The sequence below is a fragment of the Myiozetetes cayanensis genome, unplaced genomic scaffold, assembly GCF_022539395.1.
Source record: "Myiozetetes cayanensis isolate MyiCay16 unplaced genomic scaffold, myiCay2020 scf23, whole genome shotgun sequence".
NCBI classification, from domain to species: domain Eukaryota; kingdom Metazoa; phylum Chordata; class Aves; order Passeriformes; family Tyrannidae; genus Myiozetetes; species Myiozetetes cayanensis.
The window spans coordinates 5,590,897-5,614,234 of NW_026087445.1; the positions used below are offsets into that span (position 1 = coordinate 5,590,897).

Consider the following 23,338-nt stretch of genomic DNA (forward strand, 5'->3'; position numbering starts at 1 on the left):
GCACAGATGACTAGTTAAAATTAAAAGAGGGTAAGAATAAACTATCAGCTCTGGGATAATGGAGTGCTTCCCAGAGAGCAAAGGCTCACAGGTGCAGAGCAAGCACAGAGCACCCAAAACAGGGGGAGTCAGTGGTTGGGCAAAGGTGATACTAAATACTTGGGGTAGCCAAAGTTAAAGAGAGCTCCAGGAGCATCCCCAGTGGTCTTTGGGGCACATGGACCACATGGACTGCAAGATTCTTCCCAGAGCAGTGCAAGGCTTGTCCTTGCATCACCCAGCAGGAGCAAGTTCCCATGCTGGACATCACCCCAGACCCACCACAGTCCCACACACTTGACCATCCCTGTCAAACTGCTCCACTGCTGCTTTGTAACCACTTATTTATTCATTCAGTAAGTGGCTTGCAGACCATCAGTGTCATTTGTCCAACCTCCTGCCTAGAGAATATCACCCAAGCAGCATCCTCGTGTCCTCAGCATGTGGCCAGTGCAGAGCATCCCTTTGGAGGCCATCCAGCCCTGAGTCAAAAGACCCTTGGAAGTGAAGAGCTTGCAGATCCCAGGGCAGATTCTTCCAGTGACTCATTACTGTTGACTGCTGGAAATATGTCACTTATTTCCTGCCTGAACTGTCCCAGCTTCAGCTCATCTCCCACTAGAGCAGAAGGGCTCAACCCATGGTCAGCCTGCTCCCAGGAGCTGATGGACATCTCCTGAGGGGTCTGCAAACCAGGAGACACACAGGCATGGAGAGCTGCAGCTCACCTGGCAGGGCCTGCACTCCAGAGGGGAGGGTTGTGCCAGGGGAAGGCTGCCAGTGAAGAGGAGCTCAGAGGCACTGTGCTACCTCTCCTTCTCTTCCAGCACAGAGACATTTTTCCTCCTAGGAAGGGCACATCCATCACCAGAACTAATTTCTGCAGGAGAGCTGGTCTCCATCCATACACCACAACTTCAGGAGCAGGAGAAGGTTGCAGGGCCATTTGCAAACTGTTTCCTTCCTCGAAGCAGCTGGTTTTCAACGAGGGCAAGTCTCAGCTGATGGGAGGATCTCTCTGGACCCCCTTTCCTTGTTTCTGACACCACAGCCCAACACTTGTGCGTGACACTCTGACTGATGAAAAGTTGAAGTTTGCCCCTACAATATTTTAATGAGAGCAATTTTGTATTGTCATCAGCATCGGCTGCCGCGGCAGCGAGACAAAACAGAGCTCACATTTTCCAGCTCGCGGGGACGCCAGCCTGGTTACCCCCATCCAGAATGAAACACAGACATCTCGCGGTTACAGCATCCTCCTCTCCCGTTATCCTCGCGCTGAGCCCTTCTCCCTCTGGTGGCAACGGGAAGGTCCGGAGACCCTCCGAGTCCCGCTGACACCACCCACGACCCGCAGAAACACAGGTACCCCTGACAATAACGTGTCGCCGCCCAGGAGCCGAGCCCCTCCTGCCCTTTGGGGCGATGCTCCTGTCCCTAGTGGGGGTGTGATGCTCACCCCAAACTCTGCACTCCATTTGGAAGGAGCATCTCCCTGCCCTGCAGCAGATATTTTGTTTGCTGCTGCTTCTTTCCAGCCCCCACAGGGAAGCAATCTAAGGCAGCAGAGAAGCTTTGGGAAGCTGGATGGTAGCTATCCGGGGAGGGCTGTAAGGTTTTAAAATAATTTGGGAAGAAGGGAGGAGGAAGTAAAGGTTCCCTTTGTAGCAGGTGTTACAAAGCCAAGGAAGTCATCACATGCAAGGAAGGATGATTGCATGGAGAAGCACAGCGTTGCATCCATACACCACAACTTCAGAACCAGGGGAAGGTGGAAAGGACATTTGCAAACTGTTTCCTTCCTCAAAGCAGTCGTTTTTCAGCCAAGTGACTCTCAAAGGGCAAGTCTGAGCTCCCTGGACCAGGCATTCCATCTGCCCGCTTTGGAGAGGCTGATGGGCACTGGAGCAGATAGATACGAGCCTCCTCCTCAGCCCGTTCGCCAAGGAATGGCACCCACCCCAAACACCTCCAGCCGCACCCTCACACCTCCAGGCCTGCCCTCAGCTCCTGGTCAGCCATGCCCCGGGCTGGGGGCTCGGTGGGTGCGGAGGGTCCCCCGCAGGGTGCCCGCAGCCACACGATGGTGCTGCAGCCCCGCGCAGGGAGCGCAGCGCAGCACCCGCCGGTGAACCCCCATCACACTGCTCTGCTCTGCTCCAACACCCCCATGGGACCAGGGACCCCCCGTCCCGCTCCCCTTCCCCGCCCGGGGCTCGCACCCGCGCCCGCAAGCACAGGACGACTCACAGCTCAGCCCCAGAGCCGGGCTGGAAAAAAGCCGGTGGAGAGTTTTCCTTGTGCCAACTTCATCCTCGAGAGAGGAACAGGGAAGCAGCGTTATCTTTTCCAGGGGACTCACCCCTGGGATGTCAATGCCTGTGGAGCTGGCTCCTCTCACTCTCTCTACAAGTGGCAGGAATCCCAGTTCCTCAAGGGGAATGAGGGGATTTGTGTGGCAAACCCTTCAGCACGAGATGGAAGGGCCCCACATCTGCTAGAGGGGAGATTTTGGGAGGGCAGAGAAGGCAGAGTGACCTGTGTCACAGGAGAGCTGCCCAAGGAGGAATTCTGGTCCAGATCCCACCAGGGGAAGGTTTGGATGAAGAGGAGAGACCCGGGAAGTGGTGTGGGCAGGTAAGGAAGGGGCGAGTCCAGTGCTCAGGGGTAGGGGAACCCTGGGGCTGAACAAGCTGGGACTGTGTGAGGGAAAGTGGCTTGTGCTGGGTCTCTGCTTGCTTTTCCCCCACCTCCAGACACCCTGGGATCAACAGGGCAGAGGGACATGGCCATGTGGATCATACTCACATATATAACCACAGAATCATAGAATTTAAAGGGCTTGGAAAGGTCATCTTAAAGATCATCTAGTCCCAACTCCCCCTGCCATGGGTAGAGTCACTTCCCACTAGACCAGGTTGCTCAAGGCCTTATCCAACCTGGCTTTGAACACTGCCATGGCTGGGGCATCTACAACCTCTCTGGGCAGCCTGTTCCACCCTCATGGTAGAAAAATTTCTTCCTAGTATCCAACCTAAATTTCCCTCTTTCAATTTGTACCCACTTAAGCACCAAACTCTGTTGTTCTGCAGTCCCAGGTGGGTTTCACAGTGTTGCCATTTCCTGTTTGAGCCAGGTGTGAAAAACAAGTTGGCACATACAATGCACACACCAAAACCCACAGATGCAACCCCTGTCCCTGCTCTCCTGGAGCTGTGGCAGACCCTGGGCACACCCTTCAACCCACGCAGATGCTGGGAGCAGGAATCTGGTAGCTCTGAGCTTTAGATATTTGGAAAAAGGCAGGGGATGCTTTAGGTCATCACTTGCAGGGAACACCACTGGCAGTGTCCAGGGGAGGAACAGCAGCTCTGATCACCCTGTCCTGGGAGAGCCCTGCTGGGGATGGGGCTGGTGCTGTCCAGGCAGGCGAGCCTGGCTCCATCCTGCCTCCCACAAACCTCCACTGTGCTTCAAAATAAGCACAATGCTTGGGCCTCTCTGAAGTTTGCCTTGTGGGCTTTTTCTGTTTGTTTTTTTGGAGCTAGGAGAGTTCACATTCCCAAGCTTTTCCCTGCAGCCAGTACAGCAGGGTTTATTTTTTTTTTAATAAAAAAGAAGAAAGTGGAGCTGTGCATGTAACCTCAACTTCCCTGAGCAGGGCATCAGCCTCAGGCACTGAACAAGCAGCCTAGAAAAGGCTGAAGGAGCTGGGTAGAGGGTTCTGCAGCCTCATTTCTTCCTTCCCATGACAAAATCTCAGTCCCAGCCACATCTCCAACCACAGCAACGTGTACTGGAGAGAGTCCATTTTACAAAGCTGCTGCCCTTCTTATTTGAAATCTAAAAGCACAAGGGAAAGAAAAAACAATGCAGTGGAGCCATTTCATCCAGCTACAACAGACACAGGGCAGCACCTCCCAAACACCAACAATTTAAGAAAATAAGGGGAAACCAGAGAAATGAGGCATTTGCTTCCCAGCAACTACTGCCAAAATAAAGGGGCTGCTGAACTTGGAAAATACAGGCAGTTCCTTTGCAAGTCCTAAGCACAGAAATGAGAGCAACCACATCTTACCTGAACTTCTCCAGCCCTCCAGGATTTTTGGGTGAACAACCAAGCTTTGCAACAACCTGCTGCTCAGGGAAGGAAAAACTGAGCAGGGCTGCTTTGTAAGCCCCAGCTCTGCCGAATTTAAGGGATCCAGCACACCTGGAAAAGAGAGTCCTCTGCAGGGCAGGTGAGCCCAGAGGAAAGGGGTGTCTCTTTAGGAGTCCCAGGGCACTCCAAGCTTTGCAGTGGGGTTTAGCAAAGGGTTTTACAGCTGGGGATCCATCCTACTGGGGTCGGACCCAGCTGCTGCCCAGCTGCATCTGCTGCTCCCGAAGGAAGGATGTATCAGAGCACAATGATTTGTTTTTATTGGGAATATTTGCTTCCTGCCACCAGGATGCATGTGCAGCAGCAGAGAAATGTGCAGGGGTTCGAGACCTTGTGCACCATGTGAGGCAGAAAAGGCTTGTCAAGCGGGCTCTGTGTTACCCAGACATCTGCTGAGGCTGTGAGGGAGACCAAGAGCAAACTGCTGAACCTGCCCACCTTCCTCATGTGGTGGGAGAGCAGAGCATTCCACTGCAAACCTCACCACACAGCTTGGCCTCTGTGCTGGGGGCAGGAATTACCAGAAGTTTCTACCTGAGCTGTGCAGGGGCTGAGCATCAGTCTGAGCAGGTGTGTGTCACCAACGCTCCGTGGGGTCTCAGCAAGAGCATCTCTGAGGACAGCAGAGTTAAGGGAGCAGCCCTAATGAGTAGGGCAGGTGGGAGGGGAATTTATTTTCTGCTTATTCTGGTTTCTCCTGTGGTGTTAGCAAAGCTCTGTGTTGCCCTCAGAGGGAGGAGAGGCACTGGAGACTGGAGGTTTCCTCCTGCCTTGTCCTCCACAGGGGTGCTCCACTGTTGCAGCCCCACAGCTGGGGGCAGTTGAGTGGCAGAGGAGCTCACGAGGGTTTGTCACCCCGGTCTCAGTCTCTCCTCTCCAACACGACACTTTCAGGTGACGCTGCAGAGCAGTGATTACTCCCTTCAAAGCCACTTTGCTCGCTTCCAGAGCTTTCTGCAAACGCCAGCTGGTCCAGGCTGCACACGGTGTGGCAGCACTGGACAGCAGGAAACAGCTGAAAGAAAACACCCCCGAAGCAGTCACGGCACATTCCCCAAATAGCAGCGGCCATTCTGCAGCCAGAGAAGGGCTACAAACAGAGGGGGAGAAAGTCAGTCTGCTGCCCTTGGGAGCACAGTCAGGCATTAGTGGCATGAGGACACAGATACCACCCTCTCACCCTCGGGAGAAAGCTCTGTCTGCAAACTCCTTGTTTTTTGAGAGCATTTTAGTCTTTCCAGAAGTCCCAGAGATTTGTGTCCGGTTCTCCGCAGGGTAAGTGGTTCCTGCTGGCTGCCCCAGGCACGACGCTCTGCATCTTACTGGGATGAGACTGAGATGGAAAAGCCACGGGTGTTGCTGGCTGGGAGCTGCTGAAGGCTGGCTGAGGGACAGGCAGCATCCTGCCTGCAGTGAGGCTCCTGGCAGGGAGCTGTGTCCCATAGCGTGCCATGAGGTGGTTCTGGGAGCACTGAACACTCCGATGTCTTCACAAAATCACCCCTGAGGTTTTGACTTCCACATTACTCTGCCTGGCAGGCACCTGCCTCCTGTTCTCCTTGTGGGAGAGAGAACCTAAGGGAACTCTGTCCCCACAGACCCACACAGCTGGGCAAGAGGAGGGCAGCTGTCTTATAACCCCCTCTTCTACCTCTGCTGACCAAGAGACTTTGTGGGACCCTCATGATTTCCCCTTCCTGATTCATGGGATATTTGTGACCAGGGGAAAAGGCACATCATCACCTTCCCAGTTCAACACAGTTGAGTCAGAAAACCTCCTTTCCCTCAATGAACCCACTCTTTAAGGGGTAATTCATGTGCTTTCCCCGTCCTGCCCTCAGCAGGAGCGAGAGAAACTTGGCTCCGCATCCCCTTCCTGCTCCACAGGGAGATGTGTCCCTTCTCTCCAGTGACTTCCCTGCCGAATTTCAACAGCACAGGGAGCTTGTCAAGGCTGCAGGTGACCTCCCTGGCATCACGCCGCGTGCCCACACACACACACACGTTCACAATAACACACACACACGTTCACAATAACACACACACACGTTCACATTCACACACACACACGTTCACACTCGCACACACAGCACCCAGTCCTGCCAGGGAGCCCTCGGAGCGCGGGACGAGGGGGTTGGGATGGATGGTCGGTCTCTGCGGGCGTTACCAGTGCGGGGCGGCGGCGAGGAGGATCTGCAGGGCCATGGAGAAGCAGGGCAGCTGTGCCACGCCGTAGGCCACGGAGCGCGTGGGCGCCTTCAGCCGCAGCAGGTAGGCGATGGTGTGCACGATGCGCCCCACGCAGAAGATGAGGAAGTGGATCCTGGCCACCGTGGGACTGGGGTCCAGCAGGGAGTAGACGGCTCCGAGGAAGAGGAAGGGAAAGATGTTCTCCATGTCATTGCGGTGGGCCCTGAGAAGGGAGATAAGGATGTTCCAGCCCACCAGGATTCCCTGTTGTCTCCCGTCCCTTCTGGCCATCCCCTGGGTGCTGCTGGCTGCCTCCTCAGATGGATGGGCAGACACAGCCCCCAAAAGACTTAGTTCCCCCTTACACACACAGGCAGCAGGATTTCACACCCCATGTCTCTCCCTTGGGATGCTGAGCTCCTGAAGCTTGTTCTCCCTGATCTGGGATGCCTTTGCCCTGACAGATGACAGCTCCAGGGTTGGAGCTTTCAAACAAGCAACGCAGAACAAGGACCCTGCAAAGCTGCCAGGAGCTCGAGGCTGGTGTGGTGCCAGCACGGCACGGCCCCAGATGTGGCCACGTTGCACAGTGAAAGGCAGTTTCCAGACCACAGCTTCTCCAGAGGAGAAACTCACAGGATGGGAGTGTTTGTGGCTTTGCCACTCTCTATAAATGCATCCAGAGGGGATCAGGGAGGAGCATCCCAGGCATCCCCACATTGTGCCAGCAACACCTGGAGGGTGGAGGGACCACGTGGTGACACATGGCATGGATGGGGCCAAACCCTTTGCTCCAGCTGAACATGCTCCTGGGTGTCACAGCATCAGCTGCCACCACAGTGGATCCAATCATGCCATGAGTGTAGTATGAGTCCCTCCTCCCCCAGGCACCATCCTTTGAAGGAGGGAAGTCAGTCCCCAAAGCAGCAGGCTGTCCACCACCTCTGCCTCTCCTTCTTTCCACAGCACAGAGCCCCATCCTCATGTTTCCATGGGGGGACTGTCAGGTCATGCTCTGGTCAGTGGGGATGGATCTGGTCTGGAGAGTGACCCAGGCATGAGGTTAGGTTTTCCTTATTATCTGTGAAGGTTTGAGAGGCTGAGATGAATCCTTGATAAGAGTTGCCACTGCTTCACCATTCTCGTGCATGTCTGAATGTTCACAAAGACAAGAGAAATTTTCAGATTATTTCTTCACCAAGGCAAAGGCCAGTGCTGCTGTTCTGCACAAGATGAGAAGTTCTCCTATCTGGTCTTTCCACCTGCATAGGAAGTAGTCCCTATCTTAAGGGCCACATCCCAGGATTGGGGGGGATGAACATGGCAGAACACAGTTGCTCTGTGGGTGCAATTTTGGGACAACATGGAGGAACTGGCCTAGAAAAGACACTAAAATGAGTCGTGCTGTTGTAGCAGTGATGCCAGGAGGACTTGGTGGGGATGAGCTGATCAGAGCCTGGACACAGAGGAGATGTATTCCCTGCCAAACCTGGGAGGGAGAAGGGGAGCTGCTGTAGATCTGTCCCCTCCTGATACCATCTGGGATGACAACCTGACATCTTTTTTTTCCAGGGAAACACCTTGGGTTTAATCTGTCTTCCCCAGGGCTGTGAACAGATCAGCAAGGACTGACTCTGAGTGCTTTTGCTGCCCAAATCAGATCCCAGACTTCCCCAGGTCTTTGCTGCAGCTCCAGTTATTTATTTTTTATGGAAGTTTGTTTATTGTGAATAATCAAAAGAGGATTACGATTATTATTTCTGGTATTGTTTTCTTTTTGCCAGGAAGGAAACAGCTCATTTGCCCTCCTACTCCCTCTGGCAGACCAGTGATTAGGTGGCACTGGATGTTTTCTAAAGCAAATGCTGGAGGTGGTGGGCGGTGAGTGATGAGGGCCCCACCCACAGCAGAGAGCTGGCAGCTGAGGGCTCAGTGACAGGAGGGCACAGCTCCAGCCCCTTTCCTGCACACCACCCAGCACTCAGGGCACCTCCTTTGGTAAGGGGGACAGCAAATCAAGCCCAGGACTGAATAACCCCATGTTTTACCTCTGAGGAACTGTGAGCCCCGCAGAAGAGGGGGAAGATTCAGAGCTTGCCCAGTTAGGGAGGCAGAAGTTATAGCAACCCCGTTCAGCCTCTTCCCAAATCCCTCAAAAGGGAAGCCTGGTACAACACTGGAACCAGTCTCACAGTTCCCTGTCCAATCTGTGCAGGGATCTGGGGGGATTCAGGGAGCAGGACAGAATGAGACTTTGGGTGTGGGTATAGGATGAGACTTCAGGAGCTTGAGCACCTAGGAAAGAGTTTGTCCAGAGCCAGCTGTTGGGTCCAAACCCGAATCCTTCCACGAGTCCTTGCTCCAGCACAAACCCCGCTCCCATTAAAGATTAAACTGCTCTAGTGCACAGGGTCCCACAGCCCAGCTCGAGCCATTCAAACCGCCCAGGCAATTACTTAATTAATGAGCCCTTTAGCTTCCCACTGCTCCTTTGCCGGCAGCTGCCAGGGATCCATCCCCCTGTGGAGCAGAGGGAATGGCAGCACTGCCGGGTTCTCACCTGCGGCACCGCTCCACGTCGGGGTCCTGGCGGCAGAACTGCAGCCCCCCGTTGCGCAGCGCGTCCTCCGGGTTTGCAAACGCCTGCAAGACAGTCCCCACATCCCCACAATGTTTTTTCAGGAGCCCCAGAGGTAGAAGTCTGGCCCCCAAACCTGCGGGGTTTTTCTTCCTGCTCCCCCCGCGAGGGGAGCTGCGCTTCCATGTTTAACCCCTGCCCTGGGGGTTAAACCCTGCACCTGCCCTGGGGGTTTCCTTATCCTCCAAAAAACCCAGTGCTGCCTGCTGATCAGGTACCAAACCTCATCCCAGTCCACTTCTTCCCATGAAACCCATTTAAGGGAGACTGTGCCAACCGGCAAGTGAGATCACTGCTGGCACAGAGCTTGCAGACACAGTGTGGCATCCGAAAGGTAACAGGACTGACAGATTAAGAAATACTCCCTGGCTGGCTTTTTGGCAGTGGTACCGTGTGATTTTCCCACGGGGAAATGGGATGCTACGCTAATAAAGTTACAAATTAAAATTGACTTATATGAGCTCCACACCTACGCTCAGAAGCTGTTCCTCAGGGACCTGGTTCCATGTGACAGCTTCATTTTGCAGCCTGGAAAGGGCCCTGGTGCTTTCTTTGATCATGTTACAAAGCCTAGATGGTCCCAGGGCTGGAGCATCGTTTAAAATCGCAAGGGGAGGAGCCACATCAGTTGCAATCATGTCACAGCACAGGGTTATTGCTTTGTATTTTATCTGGGAGCAGAAATCTCTCCCTCCCACTCCACTGATGGAATTGGAAACCCCTCAAATACTTTTAAACAGACTTTATAAACAGCTGAGTTTTGCCAGGAATTTAATTTGGGTTGTGGGTGATAAACTCCCCAACTCCAGACAGCTGCTGGAACTCCAGGTCCTCCCCGTATTTTTCCCCCCTCCGTGTCCAAGAACGATTTCCTCCAGCTATTGTTTTTATTCCCCATGACTTTCTGCTCTCCTGGAGTATTCCCATAGCCAGTCAGCCTCCAAAAGCTCAAAAGCTTTCTGTTCCATTCCAAGAAAAAAAAGACCATTTCAATGATTTCTTCTCAAACCTTTTTTCCTCCCCTCCTTTTCTTCCAGGCATGGCAAATTAACTGTAAACAGTCTCTTTCTAGAAGCATCTCACCTGCTTGCCATTTTAGATCTGTTTATTATTTAGATTATGTTTCAGAAATTATAAACATCAAGCTACAGATGGTGGAAACAAACAAAAAGGGCTAAAGAGAAGTGAGATATTTATCTGCTGCAGCTATGAAACTTGTTTTTCTTTCAACTTAAGTCAAAGAAGCTCAGTTTGCTTCAGGAAAACTGTGTCGACCTTTATAGGAATGAAAGAAGAAAGAAAAACCACAGAAGCCCAAGGAAAAAGACAGAGAGGGAGAGGAAGGAAAAGGAAACTGGATCTTACCTTCTTTCTGAGCCTCACTTGTCCCGTAATGATGGCAACGACATACATTTTTAAAATCAAAATTGTGCTGTAGAACGTAAATGACAGAAACACTTTGTTTTCCATCATTTTGGAGGAAGGTGCCGCTCGGTCGCCTCAGCACCCGGAACCAGTGGAGATCTTGGGCTCTGCGGGAGAGGGGCAGGAACAGCTGTGTTTGAACACGACACAAATCCCCTCATTTCTCCGCCAAAAGCCCACGGCCTCTGTACCGCCCCTGCCAGGCTGATGGTGAGCAAAGCCCAGCCTGCCCACGGAACAGGCTCCCCCTGCCCCGCACACCCCGACATCACCAGCTCCGTGGGGATGAGATGCCCCGAGCCGGGATACAGCCCCCTCGACCCTGTGGGCCACAGCCAGGCTCAGCCTGGCCACAGCTTGACCCCCTACCTCCCTAAAACGGCCCCACCACGGTCCCCTGTCCCACCTCCCGTGCGTGCCTAGAGGGACAGAGCTGCACGGAGCATCCCTCGCCCGGCCAGGCAGTGCTCACCCACAGACAAGAGCTGATCTGCGCTCGAAGGAGGAGTTAGGAAGAAGGCAGGCACCTACCTCAGCCACATCCAGCCTGTGCTCCTGCGCTCAGCCCGTCCCCTATCCCACAGCCCACCCCTCCTCAGCAGCGCTCCCAGTACGTCCCAGTCCCGCCCAGTCCTACGGTAGAGGCTCCCAGCCCTTCCCTACACATCCACCTGCCGAGGGATGGAGAGCGGACAGAGCTGGCTCTTGGTTCATCAGCGCCCACCACCCGGGAGCCTGGGCTGTCCCTGCACCCCAGGCTGGGAGGGGAGCCCGGGAATGACCCCAGCCGGGCAGGTCCTGGACTGCAAAGCCCCAAAAACTGCAGCAGAAGCGAAGAACAGCCTGCCCAGCCCCGAAGGCAGCTCGTCCTGGTTTCTCTGAGAGGGTGAATCAAGGCAATCAGGTGTAATTTTGTCCGTGGTTTAGAAAACGCCACGTGAATTTGGAGCTGCCTTTTCCTCAGCCACCAAACACTGGTGGATGAAAGAGTGGGATCTGAGCCTCTGGCAGGCAGCTTGGATGGTCTTCCAGCCTTTAACTCCTTCTTCCCCAGCCCTGGCCCCAGTGCTGGCAGCAGCAAACCTCAGTGAGCTGGCAGTGTGGGGGCTGAGAGGAGATCTCTGAGTTTATTAGTGTGGAAGGGCTGGATTTGGTGTTTATTTCCTTTACAAAGGAAAAAAGAAATAAGAAAAACACTTATTTCAGGAAAATGTAAACTTTCAGATATTGAGTGGAAAATGAATGCTTTGAGGATGCAAGGAGTTTTATAATGAATTGGCATGTTGGAATAAAAAAGATTTGTTTCAAGCCACACACAAAAAGCCTCAAGAAATAATGAACTGAGTAAGGTTTGTCATTTACAAAATCATCTATCGAAGCATCAGTGCCTCTAGGACTGGTTTTGTTCTTCAGGGCTTTTTAACTTCTTAACTGCCATGGAGCAAAACTAAGTCCTGTGCTTTCCAGGAGAGTCCAGAGTATCCCAATAGGAACATCGCACTCAGCCCAGGACCTGGCCTGTTGCTACAGCCCCTGGACAGGTTTGTCCCCAGCAATAGGATGCTGGAAGCACAAAGCAGTGAAGAAAATGCAAAGCTCAGTGTCCAGTGGGGCCCGTGTGGTGCAAGTGCAGAGCTGGATGGAGATGCTGGTTTTGTGTTGCCATGGCATGGTGGAAGGGGGGTGGACCAAGGAGGAGCCTGCATGGCCTCCTTCTTCCACCTGTTACCCAGAAATGTTTTGACAAACCAAAACCTCCTACCAAGAAATATTCTGCAGAATGTGCCCACAAAGGACGGGAAGTTTGACCACAGTCCCACCTGCAGCACTCTGCACCATAGTGGTTATTAAGGTGTGAACAGCACCCCAGCACTGGGGGAAGAGAATTCAACATGAAATTGCAGTGACAGATCGACAGGTTTATCCTTCTTGCCCTCCCCAGAACAGCTGCCTTCTGGTAAGTCTTGTGTTCTCAGCTCTATTATGGGAAATTCAGCCTGTGGTTGCAATGGTATTGTTAGAGCCCTGCAGAGCTACTGGGCAGTTAATCACCAGCAATCTGAAGAACCCACATGTTGCATTCAATAAATTGTGCTATTCCTGAAGCCCACTGGCCCTTTTGAACGTGACCAGACCTACAGTTCACAAACCATAGTCTATGAAACGTTGTCAGGGCCTATGGTTACGTTTTCGCAACACTGCAGAGAGCCTTTGAAAACCCCGAACGCTTGGTTTCAAGGGAGAGGTACTTGCAGCTGGTCACCACCACCACCACCTCGGCGCCGGGGCGGCTGCAGAACAAGCCCTGGCACCGCCCGGCGTGGAGCTCAGCACGGCAATGTGTGCCTCCAACTGGCTGCTTCCCTGGGGGTGGGAATGGGGGTGGGAATGGGGGCACCAGGACATGCAGCAGCCGTGTGGACTCAGGCACTGCAGTAAGAGCTGGGGTGTTCACCGCCAAGCCACATCCAACCCCACCCACGTCTCCCTGGAGGTCGCAGGGTTTTATAAACACCATAATGCCAAGAGTAAGTCGTTGGCGGCAAAGCCACATCCCAAAGGCTGCTCCCTCCCTCTTCTCCTCTCCGCAGCTGATAGGGATCAACCCACAGCAGAGAAGACCTCGGGGGTTCTGCAGGGCCACACCAGCCCTGCAGCAGGGATGAGACTTTCCCCAGCAGCCCCTTCCCCAGCTCTCCCAGAGGTCTGGGAGAGGCCAGGCAACCAGACCTTCCACCAGCACATCACACCCTCCATAGTTTTTACCAGCTGAGGATCCAGCCCACAAGGTCCTTGGTAGTGAGATCTTTTTCCTTCATGCACCTTCCTCCCCTCCCGAGGCAGCCACGCCTCACTGAACAGCAGGAATATGCACCTGCAGACAAGCCAGGACTCTTCCTGCCAACCAGCCAGACTTCTCCTCCTTGGCATTATTCAAAGCCTGGCAGGAAGCCCTGGACAAATTGCACCAGCAACTGGCACAAATTTAAATTGAATGGAGAGATCAAGAAGCACAGTTTGTTTAGGAATAAGCCCTCGGGGCAAACTCAGTCACACCATCTCCCTGGTGTATAAAAATCATGTGGGCAAGGAAAGTTGTTTATTTTGTGTGTTTATGCATTTCAGACCCTTTCACTATTACATAGAGTGGAGCCCCAGTGGGGAGGGACATGGATGGGGATGAGGGGCAGAAGCTGGCTGTAAAGGCAGGTGAATGCTCCTGGGATCCCAGCTCCTGCTTGGTTTCCCAAGTTCAGGGGTCTCACGCTGGGCAGGACACATCCACACGTGCACCTTCCTGGCTTTTGGAACCCAAGGCAGTGCAGCTGCAGGAAGCATGTTCAACCATCCCATTAATCCAGGCGGAAGCAGGCTGTTAATATTAATGGTTTGATCCTCCTCCACAGATCACATTCTTCATTGCTTGAAGGAGACCAGGCCCTTAAACTACAATCTCTGCCTTACAGCCTTGAGCACGAGAAGTTTCAATGCAGGACAAGACCCACCCAAAATCAACATCACTAGCCAAAACACTGCTTTTTTTTCTTTCTTTCTTTTTGAGAAATTATTAATAATAATCAGAGTCAGGCTTTGAAAGATTTAGTCATCAGGTTAGACTGACCCCAGGAGCTGTGGAGAAAAGATGGAGGGTTTTGCTGGAGGAGGAACTGAACTGTAGCAGGCAGAAGGAATGAAAAATTCATGGAAGATGCCTGAGAAAAGTACTTAAAAATAGAAGTCTGTAACACCAATCCTGCTTATGGAAATATTATGGAATAAAAATCACCCTCAGTTCCCATACGGGCTGTTATTTATTTGACCAGCTGAATTACACTACAGTATTATAACTACATGTTTTTCCACTCTTGCTATGTTGGGGAATTTCCTGGTGGCAGTGACATGAGAGGGTTGGTTGTGTAATAAATCCTGCACAGTGGAACACTGGCACATCTGCTGGGGTGGCACAGCCCGGGCTCCAACCTGATCCCAAAGGGCAGCAGACTCTTTGGGCAATTACAGCTCAGACTCCCCAAAATTTTCCCAAACCCATTACATCCCACAGCCTGGGCTAGGCAAACAGCCCGAGGGGAGTGCTCCAGGCAGGTGGGTGGCACTTCTCCAGTGTGTTCCCACATGCTGGTGGAGAAGGTGCAGAGCCCAGTTGGGGTTTTGCTTGCCCTGGGCCTGCAGCTCAGCCCACAGCTCCAAGAAGAGCTGAGCCACATTCCCAGCTTGTTTCAGTGCTGCAGTGGACACCAGTACCCCCCTCCCCTGCCATTTCTTCCTGCTGCTCCCAGCACAAAGCCTTGGAATCTGCACACATATCCCAGTGCTCACTTACCCTGGGCTGCACCCATCCTTGGGAATCCCATGAGAGGCTGCGCTGGCTCATGGAGTCAAACACAGCTTTTCAAGTAAAGACATGAGCATTTTAACTATCTGTTAGAGAGAAGGGCGCTCCACCTGCCCTCACTCCTTAGTCTGCACAAAAACTCAACCACCATGACGCACCTTCTTCTGCGGCTGAGTGAAATCCTGTTGCTTCACCTGCAGCTCCCTGTGCCCAGCCTCCTGGGCTCCTCCTGCTCTTTGCAGCACAGAAGGACACAGAAGATACTGCAAAGTCACTGAGCAGTGGAACCATCAGCATCTCTGGCCTTCAGCATTAGCACCTCCGGAAACAAATGGGATGTTTCAGCCTTTGGCAAACTCCGGCAGATTTTGTCTGGTTTGTATTTTAAAGTGACGGTACTGGCTGGAGCTGCCTGAGAGGCCTCAGGCATGAGGAATGTACAATCAGACTCTCCCAAATTGTCCTTCACACTTGGAAGACCAGATGCCTGCAGCAGGAGAAAGCCAGCAGGAGAGGCCCGGGGAAGGGGCAGGGGTGTGGTGGCTCTGAGTCGCAGGCAGAGCAGAACGGAGGAAGCTGCTGTTCCTCAGCCAGTCCCAGGACAGGGAACTGGTCCAGGGCCAAGTGAGAGGCAGTGGCACGTTGTCCTCCTGCCTTCTCCCTCCAGCTCCCCCCACAGTCCCTTCCTGTCTACTCCCAGGCTGCTGCCCTGCTCCCAACTACCCTCCTGACCCAAATTGTCATACCCACCCTGGCTGCAGGGGAGTCACTCTGTCCCCTGCTGCTGTGAGAGCCAGGAGACACTGGAAGGGAGGACATCAGGCTGGGAGAGTGTGGGAAGCAGATTATTTTCTCTTATTCTGAGCCTCACATGGATTCATGCCTGGGTTTTCTCTTAGAGGAAAGAATTCCTTGGCTAGGCTGCTCTGTGCCTTCAGGGATGCAAATCTGCCGGGAGAGGGGCTGAAGGAAGTTATTTCTCCTCTCTCCTGCTTTCTCCCTCTGCTCCAGCTTGTTTAAGAGCTGCACCTGCCATTGCTGCCACAGGGCAAAGGTGGGAGATGGGGGTCAGGGCTTGGGGTGTGGGGAAGCCACACTGCACTCACACACACTCTCACTCAGCCACACCGCAGCAACTCGTGATGTGTCTGGCTTCCCAAGAACCAGATCCCATCACTTGTAAACAACAGGCAAAAAAACACTTATGTTACTGCCCAAAAAGAGGGAGTTTCCCTGCCAGACTGAGAGAGAAGAGAAACAAATCCTGCCACAAAAAAAAAAAAATTAATTTCGAAATTGGGAAACATTTCCTAGACTTCAAGCATTTGCAAAACTACAACATAGATGCAGATCCCCTGGTGGGATGCTCTTGAGCAAGAGCAAAGGTGTGTTATGGACAAATGGGAATCAGGCCATGTTTTACAGCATTAAGAGCACTGGCTCCCTAACCCAGTGCTGGGACAGAAAGCAGCTGCAGTCCCAGATCCAGCCCTGTGGAGGCCTGATATTCAACAGCAAATGAGCAGCTTCAAGGTGAAGAAAACAAACCAAGATGGCCTTTCTCTTTTTCAGTGCCTGCCCAAGGGCTGGGATCTCCTGCTCTGCTGATCCACAGGGCTCTGCTCGTCCTCAGAAGTGCAGTGGGGTGCCCAGCTTAAGAACAGGGATCTGTTTTGGCAGGTGGGCCCCTCTCATCTCCTGGGCTGCTACCCCTGCCCTGAAACCCAGCAAGAACAGGCTACGGAGCTCATTCATTTTAAAGTCTCTTAAATCCTGTTCTCAACAGAAAGACATTTTCAAGTTGTCACACAGACACTGAAATATAGGACAAGAGGAAATGGAAAAATCAGCACGTCATTGCCTGTCCCTGACACGAACTGAGTGATCTCACCATCCTGGTGAGACCAACTCTAAGGTGACCCTTCCTTTATGGTCTTGCTGTAGAGCTTCACTCACCACAAAGCTCTCCAAAACGCAGAGCTTATTTTTAAAACCCCGAGTTCTCTGTGCCCCCTCCATCACCCCTAAATTAAACAGTGGCATTTCCTCCCACCCTTCCTTATAGGTCATGTTTTCTAAATCTCTTTATCACATGCTGATCTTCTAAGTGCTCTCACTTCACAGAGCAAAGTCCTGGGCAAAGAGAAGGGTGACTGTGCTTCCTAAAAGAGACCAGAGCCTCCTTCTCAGGAGCCCTGACTCAGGCAGAAGTCAGAGCTTCTCGGCAGTTTGAGGTTTTATGAGTTGAGTCATTGGTCAGCCCACAACTGGCTCCAGACACATCCTAAAACTTTCCCTTTTCCCTGCCCTGGGTGATGAACAATACATGTTTCGGGTTTAGTTTCATGCAGAAAGGGGGTCCAGGTCTCAGTTCTGATGTTGCTAATAAACACCCACCACATGCAGCACTAAAAACACCCTCCCCACAATCAGCCTGGGAAGCAGGGAGTAATTTAGCTGTGTTATTTACAGCCCCCCTTGCCTGGACACTTTTTATTGTGCTGTTGTCTCAGCTGGCCTCTTGCTCACAGCGGTGGGAGCACCGACAGAACACGACCCGGGCTGCTTGACCCTGACTTTATCAAGAGCAGAACTTGGCCTGAACGATACAAGGAAGTAGAGAAGCCTCTCCATGCTACTGTGCAGGCAGTGATGCTTGGACTTACCATCCCAAGTTCTCTTCTCTGCCTGAGTGACCCTTCCCCAGGACTCCAGCAGCCTGCCCAGGTCCCAGGCTTCGATTCTTCTCCTGATTTCCAGCCTGCATCCCTGTGTCCACGATGCGTGCCCAAGATCTGCTCCACCCTGTGTTTATGCAAACCTGACTGCTCTCCACAGCCCTCCACGAGGGGATAGATATGAGCTCTTTGCAAATATTTACAAAGCAGCAGAATGCCTCTCTCTAACACTGCACGTTTCTGTTAACAGTGCCACCAGCTCAGCCAAAACTGAACTAGAAGTGTTCCCCCATTAGCAGGAGAGGGGCTGGATCCAGGTGGGAAGGCAGCTGTGGGAAGGGCTACGGGATGCTATGGCTGCATTAGTGGGAATAGAGCTGTCCAGTGGGAAGGTACAGGGAGCTGTGCTGCACTGTACCACAGCAGGGGAGGTTGCTGTGCATGTTTGGTGGTAGAAGGAGCTGCTGCCCTGCAGTGTGAGCAGGGACCTTGCAGGGTTGTATCAGCCATGGGGGTTGTATCAACCATGAAGGTAGGACGTGCCCCCATCGTAGACAGCAATGGATTGAGGCCCCATTCACCCCAGTTCATCCAGTCTTCAGAAGTCAGAGATTAACTTAAGCTCTGAATCACAAGGTTTTAATTCTCTTTCTTGTAAATTTTTTGTCATACATGACGGTAATGTTTGACAATTACATGCGTCAAGTCACCGTCCAAACGGTTTAAATTAAATTACTTCTTGAGACAATTAAGTTCCATAATGAAGCATAATTTAAACAATAAACTCCACAATGAAACACAATTTAAAGTAAGATGATGGTGAGGATAATATTTTTATGGGATCTCCTTCCCCTCTTGTTCATGCCACAGACACATGGAAGAATTAGGAAGAACAACAGTTCATGCTCAGCTTTGCCCAACATTCCCCTCCTTCAAAACATGCCTGTGAAAGCACCTCTTACTCAGCTTTACCACAGCCCCAATTGCTTTCATCTCTCTTCAAAGGAGATTTCTCCATGCTTTTGATTATCCCAGTCATACTTTCATATTTCCCTCCAAGCAAGCAGATGACCAGCACATGACTGCCAACCCCTTCACCCCTTGCACTCCAAATGTCCTTCAGCCTCCTAAAAGGTCATTTTTCTTTTAAATGCCAGGAGTCCTCACTGAGGGGTCCAGGATGACTCTCCACACCTAGTTATTTAGTACCCTGGGGTGGGGGTTACTCCCAAACTGAAGGAATTCCAGTTATTCTTTATGGAAGACAGCCCTGGGACACTCACAGCTATCCAGCAACAGATCTGGCCTGTTCATCCCTGTTCCTTCAGGGCGTTTCTGTATCCTCCAGCCAGTCTCCTCTCTCACTGTGCTGTTAGCATGGACTCAACATTGTTCTTCGCAGGGCACATCCGTTGTTCTCCTGTTTTCAACTCATTCCAGCTCACAGCTGGCCCCAGGGTTCCCAACTCCCAAGCACATATTTTAACAATAGACGGAAACTAAAGCTCCCCGCAGGCAACCTTTTATTTTAGCAGAGTACATTTTTCTTCCTGTTAGATAACATATCTCCTGGAAAAAGAACCTAACAGTTTTAGATCCCCTCCTGACCCTCCATCCTTATTTAACATTGATGAATCTGTATGAAAATTATACTTTCCAGGTTGTTCAGTGTAAGATTTGAGGCATAAAGGAACCCTTCACAGAGTTTCAGAGCTGGACATTGCAGAAGTGGTAGAATTAAATACCTCTCAGTTGGTCCTGCTTAACTAGAGGGACACGCTCCTACACAGGGACCTCAGTAGGTGTCTCTTTGCAGTCACTCAAGTTCATGCTCCTAAGCTACAATATCCTCCCCAAAATTTCAGCAGATGTAAATGTTTAAATTTTTTTTTCCCCTAGATTTTATTTTTCTCTTCTTTTTCCACAAACCAACCAGAAAGAACCTAGAAAAAACCCATCAAGCTCTTGGTGGCAAGTCACTAAAGAAGAGAGATGCCTTGGCTGTCCTGCAGTGACATTCTGGTATCTAAACCACAGAGAGGGACAGACAAGGGGCAGTTTCCAGGGAGCCTCCTCACTGTGGCCTCCACAGAAATCACCACATCCCTCCTGGTTCAGGACACCTCACTGAGGGTGTCCTGGCCAGGGTGTGCTGGCTGCTGGGGCCTGTTGTTCTCTGGTTACAGATCCCCTCTGAGACTCTCCAGCAAATTAGGAGCCTGTGCTGTCCTTCTGCCTTTTCTGCCCTTTCCTGACCTTGCAACCAGCTCTAGTACTAAGCCTGGCTCCATAACCTCTCCAACCTTCCAAGGGCGGCCAGACCAGGCCTGTCTGAACAAATGGGGAAGCTCTTACAGCAGCAAATCATCACTTTCTCCTGATGAACCTATTTATTCCTCAGTGCTAAATGCTAGAGCTGATTAAAACCAGGCAGAGATCTTTATGCAGGCACGAACTGGAGACAGAAGAGCTGGAATAGCAAAGGCCCCAGTCAGAGGAGCTGCTTTGCAAGACTAATTTTAGTGACCTGTATTTATGGCTCTTCCACGGGAGATGGGTGTAAGTGCAGGGTGTTTAGTTTTGCAAACCCCAAGCCAAACACAGCCTCTGATTCTGGTCCAACCCCAAACCTACTGAGCACTTTTAAATCCTCTTTCACCTAAAGGTCTGAAAGCATCGGATGGGGCTGTCTGCTTAATAACATCACCATCTTATGTGCTTTGGATGAAATACAAGCCACTGGCCACATCAGAGCCCATGAGTGGAGCGAGGGCACAGCATTACCCATGCCCCATAATCCTCTTCCTGTAGGAATCCTCCCACACCATGTGAGCATGGTGTTTCTTTATTTCATCCAGCTCAAGTTTCATCTCCCTCACACAGTTTTTATCCCTCAATTATTGTTTACAACAGAATTCTATTTAAGATAGAATAGGGGCTAAAGTTTCCCTATTATTTCTTGTTCTCTCAGTGAGGGCTATTGCTACACAAGCAGAGAGGCTCACATGATAGCTACTCCACTCCAAACCAGCCTGGAAAACAAAACCAGAAAGTAGATCCTGGAGTCAAAGCCAAACAGGAACAGTGTCCGGTTTCAGATTCTGGGCTCAATTTTAAAAACAAAGTTAAAAAACAAAGATGGGATTGAGGCAGGTGAAGTTCAGCTCTCACAGCATCCCATTTGACCAATGAGCACCTACAGCAAAAGGATTAATTCTCTTTCTTGCAGATTTGTTGCCACAAATGACAGGAACGCTCAATGTTTACACACGTCAAGTTCACCCTCCAGACCGTTCAAACCAAATTCCATCCTGGTACAATAAATTCACAATGAAACACAATCTGAATTGAGATGATGATAACAATAATCTTTTTATGGGATCTCTTTCCCCTCTCGTTCATGTCACGGAGAGACAAGGGGAGGATTAGGAACAGATGATGTGACTAAGCCAGTGCTGCTGGAGATGGGTGACAGCACCTTGACTTGACCCCTGGAGTCCAACTGCAGTTCTCAGATCTAATCACCAAACCACAGAGGATGTCTGCACCAGGAATGTTTAGTTACAAGTCAAAACAAAGCCTAACTGCCAGCATCGATAGCCCATCCACCGGGTCTATCGCTACCACTTCATACATTATTCATCTCGATCTTGCACAACACAGGCCTTGAAATCAGAACCCGGAGGCAATTAGGTGGGAGCAGAGCCAGGTCTGCAGCGAGGGGTGAAAAGGCGAGGCTGGTAAATGGTAAAGCACCTTCCGCACCCTGCCTTGCTTTCCTGAGTTCCTGCCCCGAGGGTGCCTCTTTCAGCTGCCAGCCCAGGTGGATTTGCATGGTCCAGAGGTGGCTGCTGCTTATTTGCACCTGGCTTTGGGTGGTTCCATTATCTGGACAAGCATATAATGTTTTATTTCACCCAGATCCCAAAATCATCCATACCTTTCCCTATTGGACTATCCTTTACACAGCACAGCAGCACACACTGACCCAAGGGACTCTGTCACTCTGTACCACAGACAAGGATTTTTAAGCCTGCCCAAGGCAAATCATGGATCAAGACAGAAGAGAATTGCTAAACCCTTTGCTGTGAATTTCCATGTCAAGCAGAACTTTCATCATCCACAAATCTGTTTTCCTACCTGCAAGAGAAGGATGACAGGCTCTTGACTCCCTGGGTGTTTCTAGGATTAGACAACGTCTGCTCAGCATTAATGTAGATTTTGGTGTTTTGTGTTATTGCTACTGTCACATTATAGAAAGGTCAATGAACACGTTCCATGAGTCAGAGCCATTAGTGTAGCTCCCAGACCTTAGCCAGGCTCTGTATTTGGATAAAGCCCACCACAATCCCACTCCTAAAAGATTCCAATGTACGTCAGCATGGCAGCCCTTTCCTGTCACTGCCTCATCGCTATGTTTAGGGTAAGGAGCACTTGGAAGATGATGCTGAAATTAGAGAGGGGAAAGAAAACAAAAAGAAACCACACATACAGGAGAGGGGGGAAAAAAAAGGGTAAAAATAAACCAAAGGCCCCTCAGGAAAACTCCAACCATTAGAGAGTGTCTAGCCAGAGTCAGAAGGCAGGGAGAGATTATGTAGAAATTAAACTGAATGTAGGGAAAAATGAGTCTCCCAGCTCTTCTTCTCCAATTGGAAACCTTCAGCAAGAACCTCTTGACAGCCCAGAACTTCATGTCAAACAGCAGTCATTTCCAAAACTCTTTCACATAAAGAACTTGGAAATATTGAGGACCTTATATGTTCTCCAACAAAAATACAGACTTTTTCTGGGAAAAAACATTGATTCATTGACCCTACAATTCTTACCTGAAAACCTCTTGCACTCCATGGGCTCAAGGCAGGGCATTCCTAGCACCCTGTCCCCTGGCTGGAGACATTCCTTGGCTCACCAGCCAACTGGGAATGTCTGCTGCCTTGTGATTGAAAAGCCATGCTAACCAGCCACATCCCAAATTCTCTAGGCTCTCTGTTGCCCAACATCCTGGGAATGCTGACTTTAAACCAAGCAACCTGCAGGTAGGTGACAAAAAATTTCAACATAAAGAAAGAAGGGTAAGGCCAGGCAAAACTCCCTCCTTGGGACTTCCCTCTCTCCTCATCCTTAAATACTCCATCTCTGCATCCCTTATGTCTCCCTTTGCCACACAGACACCCCATCTCCACTGCCTCCCTCACCACAACAGCTTTAGCACTCTGCATTACTCCCTGCAAACACCCCATATCCTCCTGCTACCCAAATCCCTCCCTTCCCTCTCCTTGTAACCCCCATGCTATGTCCTTTCCTCTCCCACACCCTCACCTTCCCACCACACCACTGTTGAACACCCCCCTAAATCACAGACACCCCAAGCCTACTGCACACCGAACACCTTTCCAAAGTTCTCCTCTGCTACAAATTTTCGGTACCTTCAGCCTGTGGCAGTTTATTCAAGATGGCCCACTGCTGGCTGACCACCCCCACCCTCTGTGCTGGTTCTGGAGGGCGCTGTGAATACATGACAGGATGCCAGTTCAGTGCCCAGGGCACAGAAGGGCGTTGAGATGAAAGAACAAGGTGTGTTCATCGGCACAACACAACAGGCAGCAAGACACCGCGCTGTGGACTGCGTGTTGCAGGGTCTGTGCTCCACTTGGAGCTTCCAGACTGTTGTTCAAGGAAATTGCCATCAATGTCAGCCTCACCACCACTATTAGACATCTCATCCATGTCCAGGCCCAGCTTGAACCCATTTAACTTGTAATGGATAATGAGATAACAGCATGACATGTTGCAGCTGAAGATTATTTAAACACCCATCTGGTACCTGTTATGCAGCATACGTCCTATTG

The 23,338-nt window shown here is 51.3% G+C and overlaps 1 protein-coding gene across 2 annotated transcripts; it reads right to left on the bottom strand.

Moving 5' to 3' along the window:
* Positions 1-4,436: 4,436 nt before the first annotated feature.
* Positions 4,437-10,971, bottom strand: PTGES (prostaglandin E synthase). 2 transcript variants are annotated; one of them, XM_050320170.1, is made up of 4 exons: positions 10,927-10,971; positions 10,395-10,561; positions 8,952-9,034; positions 4,437-6,614 (listed from the first exon to the last, which is right to left on the bottom strand). In XM_050320170.1, the coding sequence occupies exons 2-4, from the start codon at positions 10,500-10,502 to the stop codon at positions 6,365-6,367; spliced, it is 441 nt and encodes a 146-aa protein (XP_050176127.1). In that variant the 5' UTR covers positions 10,503-10,561; positions 10,927-10,971; the 3' UTR covers positions 4,437-6,364. The 2 variants fall into 2 exon arrangements, with proteins under 2 accessions (XP_050176127.1, XP_050176128.1); XM_050320171.1 differs by having other exon boundaries at positions 10,861-10,956.
* Positions 10,972-23,338: the final 12,367 nt, after the last annotated feature.